The 24,248-nt window shown below is 31.0% G+C and overlaps 1 protein-coding gene across 1 annotated transcript in view; it reads left to right on the top strand.

Annotated features, from left to right (window-relative positions):
- Positions 1-24,248, top strand: part of LOC106685949 (pinopsin) — a 109,086-nt gene that overhangs the window by 12,134 nt on the left and 72,704 nt on the right. The window contains exons 2-3 of the mRNA XM_014428976.2: positions 21,773-21,802; positions 21,876-22,011. Of these exons, the coding sequence (XP_014284462.1) occupies positions 21,892-22,011 (120 nt within the window). The 5' untranslated portion in view covers positions 21,773-21,802; positions 21,876-21,891. The remainder of the gene's footprint in view (positions 1-21,772; positions 21,803-21,875; positions 22,012-24,248) is intronic.

Here is a 24,248-nt window from a genome sequence, read left to right as displayed (position 1 = left end):
ATATATATAAATTAAATTCGTACTGCTGAAAGTTATGAAAGGTCAGGAATGCAGTACTTTGTAAGAAAGTACTGTTACTAGACCAACGATTGTGCAAGGAGGTGATTTGATCAGAATCACGCTCGACCACCAGATTTTTACCCTATTAAGGTTACCCAACTATTAAGGTTACTTAATCCCATGAGGATGGGTGAACCACGGAGTGGTCCTGAACCCATATGGCTGATACACGGTTACAGTGGAACAGAAAGATACAGCCGGATTGAAACTGGGTGCTTGGAGTTAGTAACATAGTCCCTTACCACAGAGCTACCCCACTCCCATATATATACTTATTTTTAGGATGTAATAATCCTAATATAAATCAAACAGTATCAGTATTTTCAATTCAGGTTTCAGGTATCAAATTACGTTTTCATTCATTAACTGAAAATGGTGGGTAATTCTTGCACGATAAATCAACATTTTTGATTGCCAATTGAGAATATGATAAAATGCCAACGTGTTCACTATTAATTAATGTTTGCTAAATGCTAATGTGTGCGGGGATTGGCTTTCATTTTATATTTAAATCTGGACTTATATTGATCGCTTCGAGCTGCTTTACACTGTTAATTTTATTAGAGTAAGGTTTCAAATTAGGGTTTTTATAGTTATTTAAACTGAAATTTTTTTTTAAATAGTTTGTTGCTTGAGTTTACTCAGCTCTAAAATCAGTACATATTCAACTTGGTAGAAACCGGGTAGTTGAAATTCATTTCTGATCAAAATAGCTTTAGATTAAGAATACAACGTTCTCACGGGTTCTCTAAGAGCTGCCTCGAAACCAAAATTTAAAAAATATCAGAATAAATCACATTCTTTTAATTTTTTTTTTAAACATAACATGAATCAATCCACAGAGAAGGCGATGTTTGCTATTGCATACCGACTGACCTCTCAGGAACATTACTAATATTATTACATCTATACTAGAATAAGCTGATTTAATAGCAATAGTTAATCTTGAGGAATATATATATAAATAAAATGAAATTAAGAGATAACAGGAACAGAACAAAAAAAATTTTTTTATTCGATAACGGTACGTGCAATTAATTAATATGGTAAAAATGCAAAAAATTTGTTTTCACAAAAATGTACGCAGAAGGACTTCTGAAAGTACTATTATGTCGATTTAAAAACATTTTTGAGCCCACTAACACAATAAAGTCAATTTTACAAAATTTTACAGTTACTTCTAAATGCAGGTATGCATTCTCATAAGACTCTATAAATTATTTTTTCAACTATAATTTTATGCAAGTACCAGTCAGGCAATTGTTATACTATTTCATTATAATATTGGTACAACTGAAGGGTTTTAACTAGGTATTAGTCACTGAATGATTAGTTCATTCTATTAACTTTTTTAAAACTTTACTGCAACTTTCAGTTTTTTAAGATACCAACATTACCGTAATATCTTACCGGTTGAAACGGCAGAGGTTCAGAGACCTATTGAAAATAATTATAATGGAGTTCTGGCTATGGCTAGATTCTTTATTTAAGTCCCATGCGTCTACAGCGCCCTCACTCATCATCCACTGACATTTAATACCCGTGAGTCAATTGAGAGAGAAGCCCCGGGAACTTCTGGAGTCAAGGTTTTTCCTTCACAATTAGGGTAACCAGCTCGGTTCAGAAATCTCCAGACTTAATGTAAATATTGTAAATAGGATGTGTTTAAAATGTTATTTTGCTTTATTATAGTTTCATTATTAATATAATTATTTTTTATTTAATTGTATATTATTGTTTTATCTATTATTTTATTATCATTTGATTAATATCTCTCTGCAAATATGGTGTGAAAGAGTTAAGCTCTAGTACTAATGTCAGAAGTATATAACAGAATTTAATACTACACAATAAATAAATAAACGAAGTATGCTGTCATTAGAATTTATCTTGGCGCTCGGAAGCTGATTACATCGATGCCATGAAATTGATTTTAACATCCTGATTCGTTTTAAAATGAAATTAAAAACATTATGATAATAACCTTACAGATATAAGGGGTATTCATGATGTGTTAAATGAAAAAAGTTTTAACATGCTAAATGTTATATAAGTATGGGATAGTGAACAGCCTAATTTAAAGTCGTTATATGTTAAAAACAGAGGATCTCCTTGTGGATTTTCTGGGCAACTTGTTTTGTAACCTTGTAATATTTATGAGATAATAAAGTCTCTCGTCCCATCATCTTTCCTCCAACTCACTTGTTCCTTGTTTCCTCTTCTAGTTCTTTTTTCCAATTACTTTATTATTATTTTTAATCATTACTTTATTAGAGTTTAAAACGTAAACAAAAATAATACAAACCGAACACGAACTACGAGCGACTAACCTATCAAAGCAACAACAGACCAAATGTCGTGGAACGTCATTCTCTATTAAACAGACATATTAACAGACTCGGGGCCATGTTAAATGTTAATAGAAGAAAATATTTCTCCATTTGATACAAATTTTTCCATTCACCATGTTAAACTGATAATTATGAATTCGCCTATTATAGTAATAACCTCACTGATATAATTTCTAAAAACATATGAAAATTATTATATGCAGTATACATTCTTAATTACCTCTTACCACGAGTAATTTCAATTTTTTCTGTCTTATTTCATTTCTAAAGTATATGTTAGTCCAGTCAATGGGAGACAACTAGAAAGGAATATTGGGGGAAAGTTTAAGAGAAGTTCTGAAAATATTTTTTGGTACGCTAATTAGGAATTGTTTGTTTGTTACCTCTTATCTTCCCCGAAAATATTAAAAAATTAAAAAAAGGCTTAACAAATTAATGTTTTTTTCGTTTTTGTACTAAATTAAAGATTAGTAAAATTAGATTCTAATATTTTTGCTAAGCCGCTTCGTTATGAATTCTGTGCCGATTTTACATAATGGACGGAGAAAATAAAAGGAAATTTTGTAAGAAACTTTCTGAGAAATCCTAAGAATTCCTCTTTTGTTTTTTTTAAGGTCCTGATTAAGACTTTCAACCTGATGAACTCAAATTTTTCTGATGAGACCTCTTATCCTCTTTATTTAGCCATACTATATTCTGTTCCAAAATATTACTCAATTCAAAACAATGATTAGATTCAGATGTGTAGGTAATTTCTGTCCTTTAATTTAGTATAAAATGATAAATTGAATAATGTAATCAAGTTATTAAAAAAAAAAACTCATTAATTTTGCTATAAAGTTAAAATACGTAATGATCAAACAAAAAACATGAATTAGCGAATTTCCAAGACTTCTCCAAAGCATTCCATTGAGATCCCTTTTGGGATCTCATTTGCCTGAACCCAATTAAACTAACTACTGGTTCCTCCCGAAGGATGCCACGGACCAACAAGTAATGGATTAAAATATAGGGACTTCACTCTTGCTTACTTTAAGCCAAAGGTGCTAAAAAAATGCATGGTTTAAATTTTATGCATTAATTAAATTTTTTTTTTATATTCCCGGGAAAATTAGAGGTCAAATTGCAGAAATTCGTAATAAGCACCCCAAAAACCATGAATACGAAAATTTTCTGAGCTTCTACAAACTTTCCCTGATGAATTGATATGATTATATGATACTAGTACCAATTAATTCTTCTTATGGTATGCTAATGCTTAATTAATGCAATTATTAATTTATTAATGCAGTTAATACTTCTTATGCTGTTTGTAGCTGAGTGAGTTGAAGCGCAGGTCTTATTAAATTCGGAACTACTGGGGTGCCCATTTAAATTTGTCCTGGTCGGTTCTGTAGCGATCCCACTAAATAAAAAACTGGACCTTCCACCATGGCAAGAATAGAATAGTTCCCTGTAGATAACTTCTACCTGTGTAATGATGAGTAAAAGTACACATTTCTACAAAAACTGTATCATATTTTTTCATAGTAGTTCTTCAGTATGGAGCCGATTTCTCTTCATAAAAAACAATTTTCAAGACATTATAGGGCCAATATCGAGACATGCTATTGATTAAGCATATTTCTTCTTCTTTCTCATATGCTTGCAGTGATTTTGTCATTTCACTACCTCCATATTTCATAAATTCCGGAAAAAATCCATCCCTGCCTGGTGCTTTACCTAGCTTCAAACGATCCAGAGCCCTTTCTATATCTTCCTCCCATATCGTGTCATATCCTTCTCCTTCCTTCTGAGCGTTCGCTAACTCTTCTTCGATCCCCTACGATCTACGATCCCCTGATCGTATGTGGTAAGAGAACTGCAAAGAATAGTATTGTCTCAATCTATCCAAGATGTTTTCTGAGTCTGAGATCATATGCCTACTTTTATTTTTATGTTTCTGATCTCTTTGGAAATTTTACCCTTTAGTGCTTTTACTTTTTTACAAGAGTATTTCAAAAGTCATATTCTCTCTGTAATCCCTGTCAAGGCATTTTCCGAATACTTCCCACGACTTTTTCTTGTCCTCTCTTACAATACGTTTAGTATCATTTCTCTACTTAACATACTCTTCCCATTTCTGTAGTGTCCGATTCCGCAGGTCCATAGAAAGAAAGAAGCATATTTCCCATGACATATTTCAAATACTTTGTCCAATCCCGTACTATCAAGTCCCGACCATATAAACTGCTGCGTTTGACAAATGCTTTTTTACCCAACCTGCCTCCCATTGGAATGATGAGCCTTTATCAAGGGCCAATACAATCCGTTCCTTCTGGTCATTCATCTTGTTCCTTTCTTCAAACTGAATAAATTTTATAAGAAAATTGATAATATAAATATGAAACGTAAAAGTATATTATTTGTAAATATTTTACTTATTTTTGTTTTGTTTTTCTTTACCAAGAATTACTATGTAATAATAGTATAAATCTTAATTTCACCCACACTGTTTTGGCCAGAACCAGTATATTGTTTAACCTTAAAATTTTTCTAATAATAATAAAGTATTTTTCATTTCACTAAATATCTCAGAAACTTAACGTGTGGTACTTTTTCAGACCTAATGTAATAGTGTTATAAACAGGTCAATATTTTGTTTTTGAATCCCAAAGATAGTTGTCTAATGGGACTTTTTTTCTTTTTTTTTTTCAAAACCCCTACAAAATTTTAATGGCGTATTTATAAACAATTTTTTTCTCTTTTTACTGTAGAACATCTACATTCTAAGGAGTCTTTTGGAGTATATTATTTTTGTTGTTAGTATTTCTAAAAGTGTATAATGTGCAGGGGCACACATTATTTCTGAATTTAACAAACATCAATGTAATAAAAACTTAATCCTAATACTACGTGACCTTACATAGTGTGTTGCCAATTCACAGGATGGGGGCCAGGTGTTAACGTGTTGAATAACGGATTCGTACAGTACTGAAGTGAATCGAAAAATTTGATGTGTCATCGCTTGATGTACTCCGGTACAGTGGGGAACTCGAACAATTGATAGCTCCGGTGGCCTCTTTCTCCTCCACGATGTTGTGCGTACGATTTTCCTCAACATCGAATCCTGAAAAGTTTGAAGAAGGCGCGGGGTTTCATCTGATATGTTGGTAAACAATGGTGCCCCATATAGTAGTCCTGGTCTCAGAATACTTTTAATGGGACTGACCAATATTTGTTCTTTTATATATCAGAATCTATATGACTGAAGAAAAAGTTAAAGAACCACTTGGAAAACAATTTTAATGAATTAAATTAATCCATAAAAATATAGTTTATTTAGGTATACTTTTAGCTGCATCTAATAACCAAACCAAACTTTTTTAAAGATTTTTCGCTGCTCACTTTTTTTTTTTTTTTTTAATATGCTTTATATATGACTTTAATGCCGGAAGATAACGGACTCCCGTCTCCAGTAGAAATCCCGAACTTTCATTAATCACCCAGTAAACTGCTGGAAGTACGGCCTCGGACCCCCCTGAATTTCTTGCTGCATAAGCACGGAAGCTCCAGCGGTTCTCGTAAATCTCGACTTGGCAGGCATAAAAAGACTGCGCTTGCTCTCACACCCAATCGTTTCCCTCCTCTCATTCACCAACTACCGATTTCTTAGAGTACCTCCTTTATCGTCGTTTTATCTAGCCAATAACCATCTTCATTCCACAGAAGCAGCAGTTCCTATATCAAATGTAGCATCTCTACACGAGCAAGGCTACGTGCTATATCGCGAGCTGAAAGTGGCCATATTAAAGTACTAAAGAAGTTAGGTATTATCTTTATGGATTATTTAATACTTCTGTATAGAGAGGGAGTGGTTAATGTAAGTCATAAAATGGTCAAAATAGGTCAAGTATTTTTTACGATCTAGAACATTTTGCATTTTTGTTGCTTTAAATGTTTTCGTATAGAACGAACCACAGCAATTTCATTATTTACAGCTTGTAAAGCACTAAATCTATTTCGACTATTTTCCGCCCTTCCTAAATATTATGCAGGTGTTTTAAGTTTTATTAAACTCAACCCAGTCGAACAAATGGGATTATATTAAGATAACTTTCATTTCATTTTTTTTTTTTTTTTATTGGAACCTTGTAATCGATAAGGAAAAAAAAGTTTAGTCCCGCCAAAATTTAAGATTTTTAAGATGCACTATGGTCGGACATATTAGTGTTTAAGTTTGTTCTTTCGATTGAATCATCAGTTATCCCCCGATCACCACCAAATTTAATGTAGCATCAGCACTAATCCCCCACCACTATATATATGTCTCCCTACTTAGTCTAGTAGTACATTAGAGTACGTGTCATTAGCTCAGTAGCACTTGTTATGTAAAAATTCTTGTTTGTATTATACCAATAAAGTTTTTTTTTAGTATTTCGTGAGTGATAGTTCATATTTATCGATATCTAACCAAAACTATAGATCTAAACGATTCATATTTTCATGGCGCCGAAACACTTTTATGTTCATGGATAATATTTTTTATTATTTTTTTGCTTTTTGATGACACCCTTATCATTTAACTTGGATTCCTCATACAATACTGAAAAGACAGGAAACCGCTTGTCAATTCAGATTATAACAACACTAACTATGCAAACAGTCTAAGCTTCCAACTAAAATTAAAAAGACTCATTTATGTGACAGTAATAAGACCTACCAGCAACAAGAGCTACCAGGGCCCTGTTACATAATGAAAGCTAATAGTATTAGTTGATATTACAAGTGTAGAAACTAGTGTGGTAATAATACTAATATTATTTTTTTTTCATTATTGGGATGACTATTAGTGATAAGGAATTAAAAAATATTAAAGTACAAGTTACTATTGTACAAGCCTGTGTAATTGAATTAAGATTAATGTACAAGACTAATAGTATTAGTTTGTACTTTATTATGAAACAGGGTCCTGGTGTGAGCTTTGTGGCTCCACTAAACCATCTAATTCCTCTCGTTCCTAACCCTTACATTCCATAATCCTTCCTAAAATCCTTAATACTCCTTACTTGTTCATAAATCAAGTCATCAATCAGGACGTCAATGTTGCATATAGCTTCTTTATGATATTCGTTCAAAGAACTTTGAACAAACCCCTCCATTAAGTTTACATTGAAACATTTTTGGTAGCATAGGATAACTAGGAGTCTAAAAAAAAAAGAAAATCCTTGATTTGAAGGTTGCCATATAAATATAAATTAATGCGATTCTAAAAAATATTCACCGTTCTTTCCACTTTCTATTATAATATATTAAAAATGGGACTTTTTTTATTCCATGATTTAATTTTGTTCTTGATTTTTCGATGCTGCCAACGTGGAAGAGGGTCATTAGGGAAGTTATTAACTCTAGTTAATAACTAGAGACGTTATTTTCTTAAATTACGTAACGTCTGAAAGTGGTAAATTGAATTATGTAATTTGATGTGACGTAATAAAATTCCGTACCAAAGTCAGAAGCGCAGAAGGCAGCGCTGATGCGAATGCCAATGGATTATTGAAATTTCGCTCTGATACTTTAAAATACAATTTAACTTCGTCGTAAAACTTTAATATTAAACTATCACAAGAGATATTTTGGTCGATACTAAAAGCATTGTGATAAAAATCTATTCAAACTTTATTGAACATAATTTGTCGATTTCGCCAGACTTGCAGCTCATGGAAGCTTAATTAGTTTTCAACGTGATGAGTCTTAATTAACAACTATAACTATATTTGTTAAGTTGTGAATGAGCTAATGCAAACCGTAAGGTGAAGATGAATCGTCCAGAATTTTAGCCATTCGGTTTCCAACCAATAATTAGAATAATGTGGTGTAGATAGTTGACCATAGATTCATAATTGGAGAAGATGGTCGGGGGGTGTGGTAAGTAAGAACATAAATAAACAAAAATTATTTATTTATGTTGAAGTTTCGACCTGAGTTTCAGATCTTCATCTGGCCTTTAGGACAAAAAGAGATAACAACCATCATTAAGAGAAACATAAATTGAAAAGAAATAGTATACTATAAATTTGGAAATTATAAAAAATATTGAATTGAATAATACAAAATAGTTGATTGTTAACTATGGTATTAGACAGTAGTAGATTGATAACAGTGAAAGATGAAATATAATATTATATAGATAAGAAGATATGTATAATATAAGATATGAAAGTAGTGTCAAAAAAACAAAACAAACAATATGAATAAACATATTGAACAGTATGAAGGAAAATTAAATATATGATACAATGGTAAGTGACTTATATTTCCATTGTATCATATATTTAATTTTCTACTTACATATCTTCTTATCTATATAATATTATATTTCATCTTTCGCTGTTATCAATCTACTACTGTCTAATTCCATAGTTATTAGTCAACGATTTTGTATTATTCAATTCAATATTTTGTATAATTTCCAAATTTGTTAGCATATTATTTATTTTCAATTTATGTTTCTTTAAATGATGGTTGTTATCAATTTTTGTCCTATGGCCTTGATGAAGACCTGATACTCAGGTCGAAACGTCGGCAAGAATAAAATTTTTTTTTAATGTTATTTTTACTGACTGCACCCCCCGACCATCTTCTCCAATAATTAGAATAATTGTATTATCAATATTATGGAACTATGAAAGTGTCTTAAAATTGGTTTTAAGTTATTGTAATTTTAATAATATTTTACTAACTTTGTCTCATTTATGAGTTCTGTTTTCACAAACTTACTTTCCTCGTCTGTAAACAAATCTCTACATTGCACTATGGACAATACTGTGAAATTAACTACAAAAAAATAAGATAAATTTATAATTAAACTCGTAAAAATTACAATACTTTATCTGTAAAACTTTTAAATTAAAAAAAATCTATTTGTTCCCAATTAAATTGAATTTTTTTTATAACTCTTTTTTATAACGGGCGCTTTCTTATATGAATCTTTTATAAAATTTTGAAAATAAATTTATACTTAAATTGAACAAAATAAGTTATCGTATATTTGTATATTACGGTATTGTAGATCCTTTTTACGGCTCTCATAGGAGATGGATTTTGACCAGTGAGGTAACAAATGAATTTGGAGAAGTGACAAATATGAATTTTTATCTTTATTTTTTTTTTTAATTTTTACTAATAATAAATGTCATTAAAAAGTGTGAGAGTTTTCAAATCTCTGACAAAGGTAAGTCGGTGGATCGAGACGGTTCAAATTGTGTTTTATAGATTTCGACAAGGACATCAATACCCAAGTACGTTCCTGTTGGGCCCTGAATTTTAATCCGGGAGAGGTGCACCCTTGAGCATTTTGCACATGATGGGATATAAACGTCTATATTTTCTTAGTATTCATCTGTTTTGTTTATATTTTTTTCTACCTTCCATTAACCGTTTGATGTTGCTATCGGCGCTTGTTTATGTTACTCTTTTCCTTCTCCACTTATACTCAATTCAGATTTACTATTGCCTCCTCACAACGGTAAGAGTGAGCATTTCTCTCACCAGTACACTCCTAACGTGACAACGTTTTTCTCTCATTTGAGCATTTTGCTCACCTTGATACCTCCTTCGTTTCTTATTTTAAATCATGAGCCGATGCCAGAAGATTAGGTCTTTTATTAAACTGGATTCTTCAGCCTCTAATGGAAATTCTACTATTTATAATTTAAAAAAAAAGAAAATTATTTATTGTTATTTAAAACTGTTTACAATTATATAAAACTAGTAAATTTGCTATTAGGTATAAAATGACATGATACAAACATGTGGAGAATCTACCCATTAATAGAACTCCAATAACGTTACTAAAGAGGAAGATCTCGGGGCCATCTTCTTTTCATACGGCTGGAGGGATTATCAGGAATTGAAGGAGAAGCCACTTTAGAAACATGTCGGTTTGGGTGGTTGGGTAGTTTATCATGGAACGATTGATATCTAATTCTGGTCAAATTAGCAACATATGGAACATTGAAGTCCTGATAGATGGATTGATTTGTGACAAAGTAGGAGCACTTAGGATTTTACGAAGGATTTTGGGCTGTAAGGATTGGATTCGCGAGGAATTCGATGGTTTAGTAGGGCCTCAAAGCTCAACCCCGTATATCCAAATGACCTTACTTATTTACAATTTAAATTTCAATTAAAATTAAATTGAAAGTAATCGTAAAGATTTTTGACTTCATCACACCCAATCATATAAAAAAAAATATTACAAATTTTCAACCATGAAATAAATGCTCATGGAACACATCTAAGGGGACAAAAAATATGAGAATTCTACCGGGTTAAGGGCCAAAAATGAACGTAAAATATCGCATTAAAAGGCAACAGCCCCATGGTAGCCATGTGATTCTTATGCGACGATTGATAAGATGGTTTAGCTACTTTTTATTATTAATAGCTCAAATTATTCAACTCGATACTGCGAATATTTTGAAACCCGTCGAGCTTAAGATTCTGAAAATGGTTGCATGAGATTTATTTAGTCTGTCCATCTGTACTTATATAAGAATATTTTGAGCTGAAGCCTTAACCAATTCATTAATTTTATTACTTAAATTATACATGCCAAGAATTTGTAGAAAGTTTTGAGCTTAAAATATTGAAAACACATATTTATTCTGTTTCTGAATAGGTAACGTTTTTTTGAGCCCACATTTCCATGTCTCAAATATTCAGGTAATTTCCTATAGATAATTCTTAGCCTGCCTAGTTAAGAGGTCTCGACGGGTACAATTCAATGTATTAGTAAAACTTTACGAAATGTTAATTCTGTAAAACTGAAGTGATTTTTTTCTGTGGGGCAATGTAATTAATTATTATTTAAAGATGGTCATTATAAAGTATGAAGTTTTACCAATAGTGTGTGTTGAATAGATTTTCTTGTTAATGTTAAATTTTTTATACGAATGAGCATGATATCGCTTATAGTTCGAATAAATTTAAGAAAAGAAGGAAAACTATCTAATGCGAGATTTCTAGGAGGGTTGAAGTAGTTTAATATAGTTTAAATGAAATAAATTGCATCCAAATTAAAGTCTCAAAACATTTTTTATTTTCTCAAGTTATTATTGTTAATATTGTCATGATAGCAAGGTGTAATAGAGTTAAATTTATTATAATTAAAATTTTTAATATTAATAAAATAGTAACAAAATAAGGCACTTTTGACTGAAACTAGTGACCTGAGCAGAATTGACTGCAAAAAATTTTTAAATTAATTTTTTTTTAAAATATTTATTTATTGCTATTTACAACTGTACATTATAATACATTTATTAAATCTGATCTAAGTTAAATTGGAGTGTTACAGGTGTGTAGAGAAACTACCCATTAATATTTTATATTAGCTGGTCTCGTGGCCATCTTCTTTTCAGGTGCCTCGGAGGATTGTCAGGAATGGAAGAGGATGCAAGATTAGAAACTAGAGGGTTTGATTGGTTAGAGAGTTTATAATGGAAGGAATAATATCTGGTTCGACTAGATCGGTTACATAGGGAACATTAAGGTCTTTATGTATGATTTTATTTGTGACAAAGTAAGGAGCATTGAGGATTTTACGAAGGATTTTAGATTCTAAGGATTGAATACGAGAGGAATTCGAAGGCTTAGTGGAGCCCCAAAGCTCAACTCCGTATGTCCAGATTGGCCTTATTACAGTCATGTAGATCAGTCTTTTGTAATGTTTTGGAAGTTTAGACCGTTTGTCTAGTAAGTGCTGTAGTAGTCGAAATCGACGTGCAGCTTCCTGTCTTTTCAGTCTGGTGTGAGGATTTCAGGTAAGTTGTTTGTCCAAATGTAGTCCAAGGTAGCGGATCTGTTCGACAGGGGTAAAAGTAACATCATTAAATGAAACTGTAGGGCAGTCAGTAGGTTTACGACGAAGGGTAAAGGTGATTTGATGGGATTTGTTGGAATTTATCTTAATCCTCCAATTACGACACCAATATTCGAGGGCTGTGATATGGGATTGGAGATTTTGGGATACTATTAATGGGTTATTATTTACAGCGAGCACACATGTGTCATCGGCATACGTGGTGAGGATAGTGTTAGGATTGGTTGGAATGTCAGCTGCATAGACGGTGTAGAGGATGGGACCAAGGATACTACCTTGAGGAACACCAGCGGACTGAGAATAGAGGGATGAATAGGAACCATTTAAAATAATTTATGTGAGATTGAATAAGTTATTTAAGATGACCGAATTCTTGAGAATGACCGAATTGGACGAAACGTTGGACTTTTAAGAAAACAAAGACTGTTTTGAGACTTTAATTTGGATATAATTTATTTTATTTAATCAATAATAATAAGTCTCAAGATATGTTTATAATTTTTCTTTTCAAATTTATTGATTTTTCATGAAAATAAACTCTATTTCTACCTATGAATTGTGATTCATTCCCTTCTCTCATTAAATAAAATAAATTCAATTTCAACCACTTCTTACATATAATTATAATTTTTATCCACTTGCACAGTATTTTAAATCATAAAGAAAAGGAACCTAAATGAAGGAATTTTCGTGAGAGTTAACGAGCATAGACTTTTTTTTTTTTGAAAATATTTAATAAATTGGTAAATAAAATTTTCAAATATTTGACATTAAATTTGCCAATTGGTGATTAATGATTGATTGATTGATTCAGGAGATATTTTTAAAATTGCAAATAAGAGATTAAATCTATTATAATGGCATTATAGAATTTATTTAATCCCCATTATATCAGAACTAATTCAATTTTATTTATTATTTCTTTATATTAATAAAATATAACGCAAAAAGTTAAATTTCTCCCAACCGAAGACTTTTTTCAAGTTAAAATTTAGTGGTGGAAATGGACACTAATTTCTAGTTGTTCAAATAAGATGTTCCATTTAAAAAATATATATATCTCTGGAACCATAAGATTTGCACTTAAAATAAAGTTAATTTAACTTACTCTAAAGTAGTTTATGATATGCGCATATGAATATGAACTTTGCACGTGAATATTTGTCTGAACAACTTTAAATCAATTTATTTTAGCAAATATCATGAAAACTACTACTCCTACAAAAAGAAACGTCATACACTACTTTATAATACGGTAAACTACCTTTATTTTGAGTGCTAATAGACACCTATACGGCGAATGGTTTTTGAGATATAGATTTCTGAAAATAAATTCACTAATTACTAATCTTCGAGTACATTTTAATGAAATGTTACATTTTAAAAAGCTATAACTCGAGAAATATTGAAGGTAACTAGGTCTATTAGGGGTAATATTTTAGCAAATTTACTCTACTTTAAATTATGTTATTTTAGGATTTGCAGTGTTCTTGATACATTTAAAAATATAGAGCTCAGAGTAAAAATTAATTTTTTTCAACGTTTTGAAACAGCCGCTATTTTTTATGCCCCCTAACTGTACTTGGCAGACTCATCAATTTAGACTATTAATTATACATAGTTTTCATTAATGTAATAAAAAATTGAGGTGAAATAACTGCAATTTTTTCTTCTCGGCTGTTGTACTATATGTTTCTAATATCAAAATTCTCTCCAATCGGCTTAATCTGTTGATATTGAAAAATATATTAATCAAAACAAAATTGTTGCGCAACAAATTATTTCCCTTTAGAAGTTGTTTTTTTTTTGTTTTTTTTTAATATTTTTTTATTTATTGATAGATATTACAATCTGCCATACAGTTGTGGGCAATAGGTAATAGTGATGAATGATCTCATACATACTAAAATAAAATATAATAAATAAATGAATGAAAAAAAACTCTCTTAAGATATATACAAACAGAAGTATAAACAATATGAACATAATCAAACTATGTGTATGAAAAATAAATAAATAAAATAACATAGTCTCTAGTCACCCCTCTAGTAGTAACAGCATTGACGATCCTAAGCTTTGTTAACTGACAAGGTTTGTTGATGTTGGCAGACCAATCAGGTCTGCTTTGACTTCTAATGAGCAAGTCTTTTATGAGGCAGAGTAAGTGCCTAACAGAGACTTTAATAATAATAATTATTATTGGTTGTAATTAAAATAATGTTCTATTAAAAAAAAAAATTAAATCAGACATGTCAGTTTCAAATAAATAATGAAATCATTTCATTACTTATATTTTTATTGAAGCTTTATAGCGATAAAATAGTTAAAATAATTAAAATTTAATAGATATGAGACGTGGAGATGAAAAAGGAGATAGATCCATTTTTTTAAAAATATTTTTGTATGTAATATAGAGTCCTCTGTAAGGTTGTACCCACTTAGTCCCTAAATGTACTAAATCTAGTCTATAAAAGGTCCGCCTGTAGTCATAAGAACTTGAATAGAATTAAAACTAATTATTGTGAGCCTACGTTTCACTTCACTTTCAGTGCCTCATCTGGGCTAAAAAAGATACAAACAACTAAAACAATGTAACAAAGTAAGAGAATAGATAAAATGAAATAAAAGTAAACCAAGGTATGAAAAATAATTTAAAATATGTGAATATTTTAATAAAAATAAAATATATAACATAAGATAAATAATAAAAATAAGTGTAAAATAAGCTATAACTAAAAAATGATGATTTTCTTTAATTTAATTTGTTTTTTTTATAAACTTTCACATATTGTAAATCATTTTTAGTCATGCATTAGTTTACTTTTATTTTATGTTATCTATTACTTTGCTACATCTTTTTTAGCCCTGATGAAGCTCTCCAAAGTGGAGCTAAACGTTGGCTTACAATAATTAGTTTAAATTCTATTCATTCAGTTTAAGTTTGATAATATATATTTTTTTTTTCGGCCAAGACTCCCATTGGAGTCCTATACTGCCTAACCATGGTTGGGGGTCCAAAGCTCTTCATTTTGTGGGACCGCCACTCAATGAAAAAAGTCAACGTCCCAGGCCGGATACGAACCGGCACCGCCAATAGACATCACATTGGTAAGACTGTGTCTTAACCACTGAGCTATGGGCGGCCCAAATCTTTCTTTTATAGACTAGATTTAGTACGTTTAGGGAGAGTTAATCCTGATGAAGCCATGCAAAGTGAAGTGAAACGTTGGCTCACTATGAATACTTTAGTATTATTTCAGTTTTTTTGTATATTACATACGGCACATCAACTTCGTCTAATAAATCTAGTCTAATTTGAAGTTAGTATTAAAATTCAAACTCGATAAATACCTTTTATAAAAAGGCTAAACAATTTTATATATAATTTTTGCACTTTCTTGAGACTGCTTATTAATGATTAAATAAAATAAATTGTATCCAATTTTAGTCTTAAGACAATCTATATTTCTGTATAAGTCTTTATAAGGATAATCTTAAATACAATTTTAGAACTATATCAATTTAAAAAAAAATTTATGCTGGCTATTCATCCCTGGTCATTAATTTCAGTCGACATTTACCCTGTTTTGACAATTATAATAATTTTTTAAAATTAAAAATTAATACTTTTAATTTTCACTATTATAATTTACCACAACTCAATGTGTGTTATAATTAACATAACTTTCGTTAAGTGTTTTGAGACTAAAATTAGATACAATTAATTTTATTTTAAGAATAGCTAAACAATATTCTACAAATTTTTTATATATATATATAACATCATTTCAGCTCTAAATTCATTACCAATCATACTGGAAAATGAACTTAGTTTTAATTAAATTCCAGAATTCATGAATCAGTTTGGCTTTGTAGCCGAAATGTTGTTGTTCTAATTCTGCAGCCTTTTAATTATTCTTAATAATATTTTTGTCTTAAAATATATAAACAACAACATTAAACAAACAACCATTTGGATCAACAAATAGATTCGGAGAAGTATTTGATTTTCGAAATAAAATAAAAATGATTGTACAATTCATCTTCGAAAATGAAATTATTTCTTTAATTTATTTCTTTTCCAACGAATTGTCGGATATTATAGTATATTCATAAAATAATATCTTTTTTCTTTTTTAATTATGATAAGGTTGAATCCATTTCATTATTTTTTTAAAATTTATTTATTTGGAATAGCTTGATTGTATTTTAGAAATCTATTTTGATGTAGTTTGAGACCTATTTATTTAATAAAAATCATTATCTAAATTCATGACATTGTTATCAAAATCATTATAAGAATTATCAATTCAATTTGAAGTCTTTTGTTCATTTTATATATTTAAACTAGAGCCACGTATAGATAATACAATATTTACACTCTGGCGGAGAGAATCAAAGTTAATTCCAGCTATTATGATAGGAAGAAAAAACAGGAATCCTAGAGATGCTGGTACTTCGCCATACAGACAGGACTCTAAAGCTCTCAATTCACAAAAGGACCCACCGCCACTGACGTTTTAATCTTGGATGGGATTATATGAATCACTGGAGCGGGTTGTGATTGAGCTCCAGAGTTAGGATGACCTGGTTTAGCAAATTTGAATTGAGGATGGTAGGAGTTTGGGAGAGTGGAACCAGTGTTCTATTTGGAATGTATTGTCCAGAGTCATAAATCCATCTTTTCATTAAGAGTTTTCGGGTTTGAGGGCACTAATTTCAACATGAAATTTATTTTATTTTTTTATAATTTATTTATTGTTATTTACAACTGTATACATATATATACATCAAGTAAATTTGTTGTAAGTGATATTATGACATGATACAAACATGTGGAGAATCTACCCATTGATAGAACTCCAAAAACACTTCTAAAGGAGAAGACCTCGAGGCCATCTTCTTTTCAGACGCCTAGGAGGATTATTAGGTAATGAAGAAGAAGCCAGGTTAGAAAAGATTGGTTTGGGTGGTTGGGAAGTTTATTATGGAAGGATTGGTATCTGGGTCTGGCCAAATCGGCAACATAGGGGACATTGAGGTCCTGACTGATGATTTGATTTGTGACAAAGTAAGGAGCATTAAGGATTTTACGAATGATTTTGGACTGTAAGGATTGGATTCGAGAGGTAGTTTTATTTAAAATGGATTTGAACAATTCTTTAAGCGTTAGTTGTAGTACAGGGCCACGGTGAAAAAGAGTTATTTCCCCTCATTTTTTTTATTAATTTAATAAAAACTATATATAATTAAAGTCACAATTGATGACTGTCTGAGTTCAATATCTTTTAAACTACTTACAACACTAAAAAACCTAAGAGAACATCATTTAATGTAATGCAAATTTTCTAAAATGTGAGCCTTGATTTTGTTATTTACGTCAATAGTTCCCGAGACATGCTTTTTATAAAGTCAGTAGTAAATGAATTTACTTAGAGAAATCTATATTAAAGCAAGCTGAATGTGCTATATAATAGTTAATAGTGTTTTGAGCGCACTTGCTCGGCCTCTACTGGATGCGCTGGGATCTTTTGAGCTCTGCTCTACCCCTCACACGTGTGGAATTGAGTAGGCTCAGGGATCCTCAGGTTGATTGTGTAAATATTGTATATTAAGAGTAAGTGTGACTGGAGATTATATTATTTTATTTTTTTCATACACATAGTTTGATTATTGTCATTTTCTTTATTAATCAATTTGTTTATATTTTAAGAGAGATTTTATTTATTTTTATGTACTTTTTTTTATTTCTTTCATTTATTTATTTACTTGCATTCTTATTTTATTTTATTATAAATTTGTTCATTCATCACTATTACTAATTGCCCACAATAGTGTGGCAGATTGTAATATCTATCAATTAAATAATGTTTTTTTAAAAAATAGTGTTTATCTTCCGGGATTTTTATGATATTTGAGAAAATGAATTCACAAAATACTGATTTCTAGTTATTTGGATAAAATTGTTAATTTATGAAGTATTAGACGTAAAGATGTCACTCAAAATAAGGAAAATTTAACTTAATATAAAGTAACTTAGGACATGTAACTTCGCAGAGGTATTATTTTTTATGATATTCGTAAATGAATATGAATTTTACACATGAAATTTTGTCCAAGCAACTACAAACCCATATATTTTAGCAAAAATCATGAAAATATAAGTGTAATAAACTACTTTAGAGAACATCAAACTAGCTTTAATTTGAGTGCAAATAGACGTTTGTACGTGGAATGGTTTTTGAGATAGTAATTTCTCAAAATAAGTTCACTAGTTACTGATTTTCAGTGCATTTTTTTATGAAATGTTGTTTTTTAAACAGCTATATCTCGGAAACTATTGAACCTTTTATTTTAATTTAATTTATTGATAATTACAACTGTACATAAAATACGTCAAGTAAATTTGAAGTAATATTATAATGGTATGGTACAAGCATGTAGAGAAACAACCCATAGGAAGCACTCTAAAAACATTTTTACAATTTAAGGTATCGAGGCCATCTTCTTTTCAGACGCCTCGGAGGATTGCACGGAATAAAAGAGAAAGCAAGGTTAGGAACTAATGGGTCTGAGTGATTAAGGTGTTTATAATGGAAGGATTGATATCTGGTTCGGGGTAGATCGGTTAGAAAAGGAACAATGAGGTCTTTATGGATGATTTTATTTGTGACAAAGTAAGGAGCATTAAGGATTTTACGAAGGATTTTGAATTGTAAGGATTGGATACGACAGGAATTCGAAGGTTTAGTAGATCCTCAATGCTCAACTCCGTATGTCCAGGTAGATCTTATTATTGTCATGTAAATCAGTGTTTTGTAATGTGTTGGAAGTTTAGACCGTTTGTCTAGTAAGTGCTGTAATAGTCGTAATCGATGTGTAGCTCTCTGTGTTTTAAGTCTTGTGTGAGGATTCCAAGTTAGTCGTTTGCCTAAAAAACCTGTTCTATATCGAAAAAGACTCCCGCGCAGTACATTCCGCGCTCCTAGGAATACAAGACAATGTCCACCACACGATGACATTGCGGGATAGTGGAGTGGGATGTTCAGAATCCAAACTGGTGATTAGAGATTATATGACTGGAATCTAGGATGGGGTATAGGTATTTTAAAATGAGTTTTTCAAGGATTTTATTCATGATCGGTAATAGTGAGATAGGACGGTAGAAGGATGGGTATTCTGGTGGCTTTTGGGCTTAGGGAAATATGTGGAAGGGAGTACGGCGTTATATATGTAGCTAAGAAATAGGATGGCTTTCCGAGGAAGAAGTTTTGGAATGTGGGATATTATTAGGTCGTATCTAAGAGCTTTGGTGGTAGTAATATTTGAATGATCTTAAACATCTCTGAAGAATGAAATGCTTTAGATGGGAGCGTCATTTGGAGTGGACTATTTAGTTCTGCTTCAATATGTTCAAGGTGAATTGGGTTAAGGATATCAGGATGTGGAGTAAAGGTTTTAGAGAGATGTTGTCCGAATGTCTGTGACTTTTATACATCAGTTCTGGTCCAGGTTTGAGATTCGGTGAGAAGTTCGTGGTTAAAATCTTTTAAAAATTTAAAAATTAAAAAATTAAAATCTGAAATTCAACAGTTTTTGATTGTCCTCCATAATGATTTGGCAGTACTTGTAAGATTTTCTGTAAAGTTAATTAAATTTTGAATTTTGTATTTTCTGATTTCTATTTTTAGTTTGTTAGTTAATTTAGTATAATAAGTTTTGTCAGTTGGATATCTGGTCCCATGCCAATTCGATCTTGCTCTGCGTTTTTCTCTTAATAAGATACGAATATGTTGAGGCAGGATATTTTATTTATTTTTATTGAACCTATTAGTCGATGTCAGTTGTACTTGTTGTTATTTATGATGTGAGTTTTTCAATAGCATCGTCAATGTCTGGTTTTGTCTTCAGTCGAATGTTTGGTTATCAGGTCACATTTAATTTTCAGTCAAGTCTTCCTGTTATTAATGAAGGAGCAGAGGGCTTAGGTACAAAGCAGAACTGAACAATGATCTGATGAAAGGTCATCCAGGGATTCAACAATGGCTTGGGAGGAGGAAAGCTGGAAGGTGATGAATATGCCAAGTCCAATATCCGGTCGTTTTTTTAGGGATGTTGGCCAAAAAGTAGGATTTTTGGGCGAGGGAATAGCATATATATTGGAGGTGGAAACTCGGGATAGGATGTTACCACGGGAGTTGGTTGTTCGATATCCCCATCGTTGGTGTTTAGCATTATAGTCTCCTCCAGCAATGGAGCGTGGTCCTAACGTTCGAAATAAGGAATAAAGAAGCTTATAAGAACGGTTATTACCAGGAGGACAGTATACAGTTGAAAATGTAACATGGAAAGGGCGATTCGAAATGATTGGATTGCATTAGTTGGATTGGAAGGAATATGAGAGTGGGTTAATGATGCAAAAACCAGCATGGGAAGGGTTGTCTGATCTATAAGTGATGTAGTCACGAATGGAAAAGTGTCTATTGAACCTAAATAGCTCTTTTAGGGTTCATTTAGAAAATTTACTTAACTTTAAATTATGTTCTCTTAGGTTTTCTAGCGTTATTGGTAGTTTTAAAGATATAGAGCGACGAATGAAAAATTCAATTTTTTTAACGTTTTGAAATAACCACCAATTTTTATCCCCCTACCTATACTTGGCAGACTCATTAATTTTTACTAATAATTATACATAGTTTTCATTAAATTGATCAAAAATTGGGGTGAAATAACTGCCTTTTTTCTCCTCTTGGGCTCTTGTAGTATTCCCTCTCAGTCACGTCACTGGTTTTGAGGACTAGCGAAGACTGAGAGACAATGCTTGAACCAGTCTAGTTCGTCTAAAGAAACTTAAGGCAAGTTGTTGTTGTCTGGGGCTTTAGGGCGTAACACCCTGAGGTCATCAACGCCCATATTTCGCGCTTTATAATTGTATTTCATTTATATTTATAATTCTATTTCACTTTACTTTTCTCTTTAAATAATTACGAAAAAAAAATTTAAATAATTACTTCTTTGGTATTTTTATAACGTTTGACAGATTTTCTGGTTTAAATCTTATTCAAAAGACCATTCTTTTTTAATAAAACTAAAACCATTTCCACGTTCTTCTGGTCATCATTCAGAGCATCCGATACACTCGGTCCTACTCCCAATTTACTCAAGTTCGCGGAATAAAAATGACATTTCTCAAATATGTGACTGATCGTAAGTACACTGTTGCAGTATTGACATTTTGGCGGTGGCTGCTTACTGATCAGTATGTATGAGTTAAATTTGTATGACCTATTCTCAATCTGGCAATAGCTGCTGGTTTTCTTAGGGCAAGTTCTTAGAAGGTTTTTAATAAACTGGCCCTTACACATTAAGTATAACATAAGTTATTCAATGTTCAGTAAGGTATAATATCTGGTTTTAATTATAAAAATACTTTTGTCTTTTATTTTATTTTCCTATCAATGTTTTTCATATAAAAATAAAGATTTCTTTATTTCAGGCGCGCATATAGTGGCTTATCTTTGGAGCTGTAAGTATCAGTAAACTTAAACTTAACAGTACTAAATACATATTAAAAATATTACACATAAGCCTTCTTTCAGACTTCCCAATGTTGAGATGGAGTTGCTCATGCCGGCTGGCGGCTACGTCGCTGCCAGTATAATCCTCTTCTTCATAGGCTTCATCGGGTTCTTCGCCAACCTCACTGTCATTGTGGTCATGTGCAGGGATCAACAGGTAAAAATTATTCAAAGATAAAGGTATAAAGAATTTGCAAGAATAACTTTCATAAACCCTCAATGTTAAGAAATGTTTCGTGAAAATGTAATGCACGAAACGTACAAAAATGAGGAACAAAAAAAAAAATTCTGTCATTTCTTTTTTTTTAATATTAAAAATCACATCTACTTTGTTTTCTTTCATTGCTCACTTTTCTATTCATCCTAAAATTTAATAAATAGTAGATATAGAAAGCAATAAAATAAAAATTTGGAAGAGGTTTATTTTTGTAGTTTATAGAAAATTTGTTTTTCTTTTCTTACAATGTTTTCATTTTACAAACTTCTATGACATTCGTTTTCAGCACCTGGAGAATTCCCTTAGAGGATCATTAATATTTTTTTCTTATTTTCTTAGAGTCTTTCAGAAACGAATCTGCTTGCTGTGATTGTACTATATAAGTACATTAGTACTATATTGAAACAACTGAGACCGATTCACATATCGAATATAGTAAAACATTTTTTAGGAGTAAAACAAAGCTGATAATCGTTTTTAGCCTCTCGAGAAACCCTTAAATAGGAATTTTCGAAATAAAAAATGTTTTATCCTAAAAATTATTGAGGTTTTCTTTGAAAAGTCCAAAAAATAGAAATAACTTCAATACTACTCGACCAATCTACACCATACGTAACAGTGGTTTAGGGCTCTATAACTAATATAATAAACTGCACCGAAGAGCGCAAACTGGATCTAATTAAACAAATTAGAGCTTGAGATATAAAATAATACGAGTGAATTCATTTCCCTATTTAAGATTCATATTTCGACTAAATAAGTCTAATTTAATCAAAAAATTTAAATTAATACACCACCATATGGTTTGTTATATTTTATATATTATATTATCTTGTTGATAATCTTATATAGGAAAATTAAATGTTAATGATTTTAAAAAAATAGGCTTTTAACTTATAATAAAGAAAATGACCTGGACAGAATAGCCTGCAAAAGAAACTTTAAATTAATGTGAGGAGGAAATTATATTGAAGATGTCCTTGAGGATGGCTAGAATGGCCGAAACGTTGGACTGGTGAAAAATAAGGTGTTGAGACAATAATGGATACGAACTTTTGATTTATTTAATAAATAATTACCTTGTCTCAAGAATTTGAAATAATCTAATTTTTTTTCAATGTAAGCTAAAAGAGCAGAAATCCAGCTTTCCAACGGTTCTATTCACGGAGGAATTGGATAAAATTCAGAGAAATTATGAATAATAGTAACAAGAATAAAAATAAAATCCTAAAAAAAAAAATCGATGTGAAAAATTTCTTGACCTACTTTGCCCTAAGCCACTTCACGTTTTTATAATTTTTGTGAATATAATGTCGTTTAATGGGAGCAATGATATTTTTTTCTTATTCTTTGAAAAAAGAGGAATCGATTGGTATACAATAAAAGTGAAATAAATGTATAATTTCTGAGCTACGCACCAAAAATGTTTAATTTTGTTCATAACTTTTTTTACCTAAGAATTCGGGGATTTTAGCAGCTTTAAACCTTCGAATAGCGACAGAGTTTACCGTAGACAAAGATTCGACCATTCCCTTTTATATATTTAGATGTTTTCATAAAGGTTTTTTCTTAACTTTAAAAATAAAAATCATCCAAAATGGTATGCTATTGTGAGATTTTATAATATATGTTAAGAAGAGAGACTGGAGAAATAACAACGCTTATAGATAAATAATTAAGTGGAGGTGGAAAAAGTGTCAATACATTATATGCACAAGATTGCCTAATAATCTAATTTACTGCCAACATGCCAAAGATCGCAGTCACCGAGTTCCGAGAATAAAGGTTGTGTTACCTCTGACCTCCGCAGTCATTTCATTAAAATGGACAGTTTCCACGTGTGAGACATAACAAACACCTCAAAATAAAAAAGAAGGAAAAAAAACGGAGAGAACTTTTGAAACAAAAAAGTTCTAGCGAATCGTTTGTGAAGGTACTACTTTATTCTCACAAGGCTGAGTGGATACTCAGTCCTAACATTAACTCTAAACTGAACTTTAATCAACTTTTTGTCTCTAAGATTCAAGGCTTTCGTGTCCTATCGCAATGAACCTTGAATGGAAATAAAGTATGTTTAAAAAAAACAATACTAATTGTTAGAATACTCTATACTCGAAAAAATGGTATTTTTTAAATATTTTAATAACCATCAGTGGTTTAAATGAACCTTTATAATA

Source organism: Halyomorpha halys, unplaced genomic scaffold (genome assembly GCF_000696795.3).
Source record: "Halyomorpha halys isolate HHAL.00 unplaced genomic scaffold, Hhal_1.1 Scaffold760.1, whole genome shotgun sequence".
NCBI lineage: Eukaryota > Metazoa > Arthropoda > Insecta > Hemiptera > Pentatomidae > Halyomorpha > Halyomorpha halys.
Note: the sequence above shows the minus strand (reverse complement) of the source record. Positions and strands in the feature narration are given on the sequence as shown.